The 6,431-nt window shown below is 54.5% G+C and overlaps 2 protein-coding genes across 4 annotated transcripts in view; both read right to left on the bottom strand.

Annotated features, from left to right (window-relative positions):
• Positions 1-6: 6 nt before the first annotated feature.
• RILP (Rab interacting lysosomal protein) lies at positions 7-2,642 on the bottom strand. Of its 3 annotated transcripts, XM_028499053.1 has the most exons (6): positions 1,763-2,642; positions 1,597-1,690; positions 1,412-1,518; positions 1,079-1,324; positions 675-820; positions 7-291 (listed from the first exon to the last, which is right to left on the bottom strand). In XM_028499053.1, exons 1-6 carry the CDS (start codon positions 1,988-1,990, stop codon positions 165-167), a joined length of 948 nt encoding a protein of 315 aa, XP_028354854.1. In that variant the 5' UTR covers positions 1,991-2,642; the 3' UTR covers positions 7-164. The 3 variants fall into 3 exon arrangements, with proteins under 3 accessions (XP_028354854.1, XP_028354853.1, XP_028354855.1); XM_028499052.1 differs by having other exon boundaries at positions 1,412-1,690; XM_028499054.1 differs by lacking the exon at positions 675-820 and having other exon boundaries at positions 1,412-1,690.
• Positions 2,643-2,738: 96 nt separating this feature from the next.
• The window catches only part of LOC114487665 (pre-mRNA-processing-splicing factor 8), a 10,012-nt gene continuing 6,319 nt past the window's right edge, over positions 2,739-6,431 (bottom strand). The window contains exons 14-19 of the mRNA XM_028499051.2: positions 5,766-6,005; positions 5,526-5,667; positions 3,819-3,959; positions 3,544-3,683; positions 3,236-3,438; positions 2,739-3,065 (exon numbers count right to left, since the gene is read on the bottom strand). Coding sequence (XP_028354852.1) covers positions 2,911-3,065; positions 3,236-3,438; positions 3,544-3,683; positions 3,819-3,959; positions 5,526-5,667; positions 5,766-6,005 — 1,021 coding nt within the window. The 3' untranslated portion in view covers positions 2,739-2,910. The remainder of the gene's footprint in view (positions 3,066-3,235; positions 3,439-3,543; positions 3,684-3,818; positions 3,960-5,525; positions 5,668-5,765; positions 6,006-6,431) is intronic.

Genomic DNA, 6,431 nt, shown 5'->3' with positions numbered 1-6,431 from the left:
GTGGCTCAGGATGGCAGGCTCAGGGGGTGACCAGGCCAGGTTAGGTTCTAGAAGTGACTAAGCTAGGTGACAGGCTCAAGGTGTGACTAGATTGGGGTGACAGGTACAGTCTGAGGCAACAGGCTCAGAAGGTGACCAGGCTCAGTGGGAATGGAGGCAGGGACTTACCTGCTCTCTGCTTCCTCTGGGGTCCCTAACATCTTGGCCTTGATCTTCTTTCGTTGCTTCCTGATAGCCACCTTCATGGCTTCGAGCAGAAGCCCGGGGACCCGGTGGTCTGTGAGCAGCTCCCTACAGAGGACGGGGAGGGGCAGAGAAAAAGCAGTGGGGATGCCAAGAGTAGGTCTCGTCCCAAGTACCTGTGCATGTTGTTCCCCCTTTTGGAAACATTCTGCCTTGCTAACCCCCCCGACCTTAGTTTAGATGTCACCCCTCCTAGGAATAAAGTACTTTCTTGATGGCTGCTGTGACCCTCTGCAATAGCCCACCCATGTGGAAGAAGTTCCAGGAGGGCAGGGGCTTTGTGATTCTCGTCCTCCAGTGCCCAGCACAGTGCCCGGCACACAACAGCGTGGATATATCAATGACCCAAAGAATGAGGAGGGTGAACCGAGGCCTGGGAACAGGTGCAAGTGGTGCCCCCGAGCCTCCAGACCCCTGTCCTGCACCCTCACCGCTGGAAGTAGGCCAACTCCTCCTTCAGCAGGAACACGTTGGCTTTGAGCTCATTCCTCTCCTGAAGGATCTGTTCAACCTCCTCTCGACTGAAGCCGCACTGCCCTACCTTAGGGGGGCGTCCTGGCGGCGGCAGGGCATCCGCCTGCGGAAGGACAGGCTTGGTCAGGGGGGCGCCTCGGCTGGAGAGGGACGCTAGAGGGTGACTGGCAGGGAGACTTGGGAGGCCAGGGCGCTACAATAACAATAGATGCCAGACCGGTGCTCTGGCTGACACTGGGGGCGGAGGCCGGCTGGGGGCGCACACTCGTGCCACCTTCCAATTTCCCGGTGGCCCTAACTACGCAGCACAGCAAACCTTTCCCGAGTGCCGGACCGGTCCCTGACCTCATCTGGCACTCACCCGGTCCTCAGGTGTCCCCGGGGCTCCTGTGCCCGCGGCTGCCGTCTCGGGCTCCTGCCTCTGCTCGCACCCGGGCGCCGCGGCCTGGCCCTGCGCCTGCTCTGGCGCGGGCTCCAAGGTCGCTTCGCGCCGCCTCTCTGATTCGCTCTCACGGTCCCGCGCGGCGCGAAGCTGGCTTTGTACTGCGGCCAGCTTGTGCCGCAACTCCGCATTCACCAGTAGGAGGCGCTGCAGCTGCTCCTGCAACTGTGGGCGGAACAAAGGGGCTGGTGGGCGGGGCGCCGGAGGGCCGGGAGAGCCCCGCCCCCGCACGTCGCCCCGCCCTTCCCTCACCGCCTCTGTTTCCTGGCTGCGCTGCCGCAGGTCGCGGTTGTGCGCCCGGAGTTCATCCCGCTGGCGGTCGGTCACCTCCTTGAGCTGCCGCAGCATAGCGCGCTCCTCTGAGGAAGGGGCGTTCTCATTGGCGGCTCGCGGGGAGAGGCCCTGAGCCTCCCCGCCCCCGGCAGGCCCGCACTCACCCTGTGGCCCAGAGCGCAACTCTCTGCAGAGGCGCTCGTTCTCCTCCCGCAGCCGCCGCAGCTCGAGTTCGGCCTGCTGCGCGGATACCTGCAGCTGGAGAGGCCGCGCCGTCAGGGCCGGGCCCCGCCAGCCCGCGAGCGGCTAAGGGAGGGCGCCGTGACTCACCGAGTCCGGGGCGGGCCCCACGGCCGCCTTTTCCAGGAGCTCCAGCGCCTGCACCACCAGCGGCACGAGCCCGGCCGCCGCCTCCGGCCCGAAGCGGCGCGCCAGCTCCTTCAGCTCAGTGCCCAAGGCCCCCGCTAGGTGGTACACGAGCTCCGCAGCCGTCCCCGACCCTGTGGCCACCCGAGGCCCCCAGCAGTGCGCCCCAGGCCCCACCCTCCTGGGCTCCATGGCCCCCAAAGGCGACTAGGGCTGCGACACCCTCCTCCCCACAACTGGGGAAGGAAAAGGCCAACCAGTCCTGGCCCAGGAAGCAGTTTAGGACGGTAGAGGGCGGGGTAGAAGCGACAAGGGAGGAGCGATTAAGGGAAAAAGGCTGGGGAAGGAGAGTCTCAGTGCCCTGCTCCCTGTCCCGTTCAAGCCTCCAAGGTCACAGGAAGCAGGACAGCCAACTTCCAGCCAGGTGTCCAGGAGCTGAGGCTCAGGGCTGTAAGTGGTCACTTTCGTCAAGCCCTCCCCACAGTGCCCACACCAGGCTCCACCCCTGTGTCTGGAGTCATGGGGCCTGACTTGGCTGCCAACTCTCCAGGCAAGAGGTGAGAGGTAGGAGAGCTATCACTGGCCTCAACCAGAGGCAGCCGACTGTCCAGCCATGTGCCTGTTTCCAAGACAGATTGAGAGTGACACAAAGCTTAAAGGGCTAGGCTGGGCACCACAGCTGCAGACTGCTCCAAGAGATGTTGGAAAGCAGTGAGTGTTTCCAAGTATTCTGGAGGGAAATTGGCAAATGTCGTCATGGCAGCAGGAGTGGGAAGGCCCAAGTCCCTTTCAGTTCTCTGAGTTTAGAGGATATTTACCCCCATAGCTCCTGAATATCAGGGGGGCCTCAAGGATCAGTCCAGCAGCTTGCTGTGAACAAGTCTGGCCTCTGCCATCCTTACACCCAGAATTCGAGCTGAGGAAAAAAAAAACCTCTAACTCCTATTTATACAAAATTTATTATACTTTGTTCAGAATTACAAGTCACCAGGAGCTCAACAACATAAGCACAAAACAGAGGAAAAAGGGGCCAAGCTGCTGAATGTCACCAGCTTGTCTGTGGGGGTAAAAGGCTCTAGCCTCTGGGGTGTCTCAAGCAGGTGAGGAGACAACTAGGCATAGAGGTCCTCTCGGTCCGCAGAGTAGACCTCGCCCTCCTGCAGGAGAGCAAAGTTGAGGAAGTGGGAGGGCCTGTGCACCTCGTGGTAGAACTCTTTGGGGTTTGCCAGCTGCAGCTCATACTTCATGTTGGGATCATGCCGAACACCTTGGAGTAGAAAGAAAGGGCCAGTGTTGACAAGGTCCACCTGCCTCACCCTGCTGGGTCCTGGGCCATCTCCAAACCAGAGTCCGGCCCCAAGTGCTAAGGGTGACGGCCTAACCCGAAGCCCACTTTCCTGTGTGCCCCGCCACCACCCCACACCCTGCCTCACATACCCATAAAGTTGTAGTTCCATGAGGACTGGGCAGGGACCATAAAGAAGCCAAGGAAGCGGTCTGACAATAGCATCTGGACCCTCTCGTAGTGCGAGGGTAGGTAGCCCTTGGGGTTGTTGCCCTTGTCTGTGTTCTGGCGGCCCCATTCATAGCCACTGGGGGTCAGCTTGTAGGCTGTCAGGGTGCAGGAGCCTGGTGTGAAGCTGGAAGAGGAATGAGGACAGAGTCAGTGCTCAGGCCACCATTCCTGGGCCCTGGCCTGCAATGCCTGCCCCATCGTACTTCCTCCCAAGGCGGCCCAACCCCACCTGCAGGTGATGATAATGGTCTTCTCGCCATCCCAAGATGGGTTGTCAGCCATGATCTTGGCATGGGTGGTGACATCCTGGGGTGACAGCTGGGGGGACTCGTTGGGCTGAGTGTGGATCCAACCTAAGGGTTCCATCTCCTATGGGTAGAGCAGTGAAAAGCTATTTAGAGTCCCCGTCTGCAGACAGGAATCCCACCCATGAGAGTAACACCCCTGCCTTCCCTCTACGACCTTGAGAGCAGAAAGCCCTGGTTCTCCCACACCCCCGCTAACCTTGAGGTATTCATGCTGGGGCAGCTGGCCAGGCAGGTGCACAGTCTGGTGAGTGCCCCACTGTGGTACCATCACGATGCAGCGGATCTCCTTCACCTGGGGGTTATCTGGTGGGCTCACCCCATAGAGGTACCCTGCAATCTGGAGACAAGGGGGTCAAGAACCAAAGAGATTCTTAGTACCAGCCTGGATTTGGGGCTGTCAGCCCTGTGTTTAACTCCCTTCTCCAAGAACAAGGACAGAGTTTCTCAAAATGTGGTCAGAATCTCCTGCATTAAGAATGCCTGGGGGGGGCCTTCCCTGGTGGCACAGTGGTTGAGGATCTGCCTGCCAACGCAGGGGACACGGGTTTGAGCCCTGGTCTAGGAAGATCCCACATGCCGCGGAGCAACTAGGCCCGTGAGCCACAACTACTGAGCCTGCGCATCTGGAGCCTGTGTTCCGCAACAAGAGAGGCCACGACAGTGAGAGGCCCGCACACCGCGATGAAGAGTGGCCCCCGCTCGCCGCAACTAGAGAAAGCCCTCGCACAGAAATGAAGAGCCAACACAGCCAAAAATAAAGAAATAAATTAATTAATTAATTTTTTAAAATGGAGATTAAAAAAAAAAACGCCGGGGGTGCTTACTCAAAATGTTAAACATGGACCTCATCTCAGACTTATCACATCAGAATCTCGAGTGGGGTCCAGGAATCGGCACTGCTCACACATTCCCCAGTTGATTATTTAAGTATTTAAGTACAGTGTCCATAAACAAATGAGCACACAAGCACAGAGCTCATGCATTTCCTCAAACTGAACACATCTATAAAAGCAGCACTCAAGCAGTACTTTAAATTTTACATTGTCATGAACAAAGTAAGAAAACTTGTGTTCCTATAAACTCACCCAACACAGGATACTAACAATCTTCAAATTCACCAAACTGAGGCCACAAATTGGTGTTTTATAAAATATGATTCTCCTTGATTACTAGTAAAGGTGACCATCTTTTCATATATTTTCCACCTTCAGTTCCTTTTCTGAACTACCTTCATACTCCTTTGCCCATTCTTCTACAGTTATCTTTTATAAAAATCAACTTCTGAGAATTCCCTATTCTAGATCCAAACCCACTATATCTTAGAGTTATGCAAATATTTTCTTCCTGTTTTTAGTTTGTCTTTTGTGGTACCCTTTGTCACGCACAAATTATTAATTTTGATGATGGCTTTGTGTCTTAAGAAGGTTATCCTAACTTTACAACGATAAATATTTTCTTCTAATACTCTACTACAGTTTAGTATTTTACGTTCAGATTTGTACTCCACCTGGATTTGACTTCTGTTAAGTGCTATGAGGCAGGGATCAAGGCTCCTTTTGCTGACTGTTTCAGTATCATAAGGCACGCTTAATCCCACAGATGAAGTGGGATCCTCAAGTGATACGACACATTTATTATATACACATGAAATCTGTTTCTGACTATATATCCTCTTCCAATAACTTCTAGGCCAAAAATACATCATTTCTCAATTGCCATAGCTTTATAATGCTTTGGTATCTGGTGGGGGCCGAAACCCTCCTCCCTGTTTTGGCTATCCTTGCATATTTACTCATCTCTCAATTTCAAAACCAGCATCTCCAGTTCCAGGAAATCTCAGGTGAGTTTTAGGAACATAAAATGTTTGGCACACACTGTAGCCTAGTTGAACAAACATACTCACTTGGGCCCGAAGGTCAGATATGCAGATAAACTTCTTAAGCACATTCTTGGGAAGAATATAGGTATAACCAGTCTCCTTGATGTCATCAGATGAAACATAGATGTGATTAGTCCTTAGGTGCAGGTTGGCGGCAGAGATGGCCCTAAAAACAGGTAGGGAATGTTGGCATTTCTCAACTCAAGCACCTCAGGTAGCACCAGTAGGCCTTTCCATCCCTACCCCTCTTGCCCCTTATACTACCTGACCCTCCATTCCGTCTTAGATGAGAAGGTCTGGGTCTCATAGTTGCTGGTGGTAGAGGTGATGATTTCGTCACCATGCTTGTTGACAGTACGAGTCTGGGTTGCAGTCAGCTGTGACTGTTCCTTGGTCTGCTTCTCAATCTCAGCTATTTGTTGCCGCTGCTGTGATGGTGCCGAGATCTCCATACCCAGGATGATGTCTCGAATTTCTGATTGTGTCAGTGATGCCACATTCACACTGTGGGGACAGTGTGGGTCACACCACAAGGATCCCTTCCCCTTGGTCACTTACGCCCCAATGGCAAGGTGTAACTTGGTGGGACAGGGGAGCCCATACTCTGACCCCAGATAATCTTCAAGTGACACTTGAAGTGTGAAGTGGAAATACACTAATACGGATAAGGTTTGTCACATCCCAGGCTGGCCCTGTGCCTGTACACCTTTCAGCCATGCTCAAACCTGCTCAGCATCCATACCTCCCACTTTTCCTCAACAAAAAGTGCCCTGGAACTGGAAAAACTCTCAAAAACGGAAATCCTAGAACAAGTTCTCAAATCAGTTGGTATGTCCGCACCCTTACTGATGAACATTTTTGGTTGCCACAATGACAGGGAAGGAGAGAGAAGGAAGGGGTGTGTGTGTGTGTGTGTGGGGGGGGGGGGGG

This window comes from Physeter macrocephalus, chromosome 14 (assembly GCF_002837175.3).
Source record: "Physeter macrocephalus isolate SW-GA chromosome 14, ASM283717v5, whole genome shotgun sequence".
NCBI lineage: Eukaryota > Metazoa > Chordata > Mammalia > Artiodactyla > Physeteridae > Physeter > Physeter macrocephalus.
The sequence above is the reverse complement of the archived record's forward strand: the minus strand, read 5'-3'. Positions and strand labels throughout refer to the sequence as shown.

Excerpts from the sequence above, each read along its gene's own strand:
- RILP (XM_028499052.1), bottom strand. The coding sequence starts at position 1,990 with ATGGAGCCCAGGAGGGTGGGGCCTGGGGCGCACTGCTGGGGGCCTCGG. Across the intron at positions 1,691-1,762 it reads TGGGGCCCGCCCCGGACTCG|CTGCAGGTATCCGCGCAGCA; the intron begins GTGAGTCACGGC and ends CGGCCTCTCCAG. Across the intron at positions 292-674 it reads GAGTTGGCCTACTTCCAGCG|GGAGCTGCTCACAGACCACC; the intron begins GTGAGGGTGCAG and ends CGTCCTCTGTAG.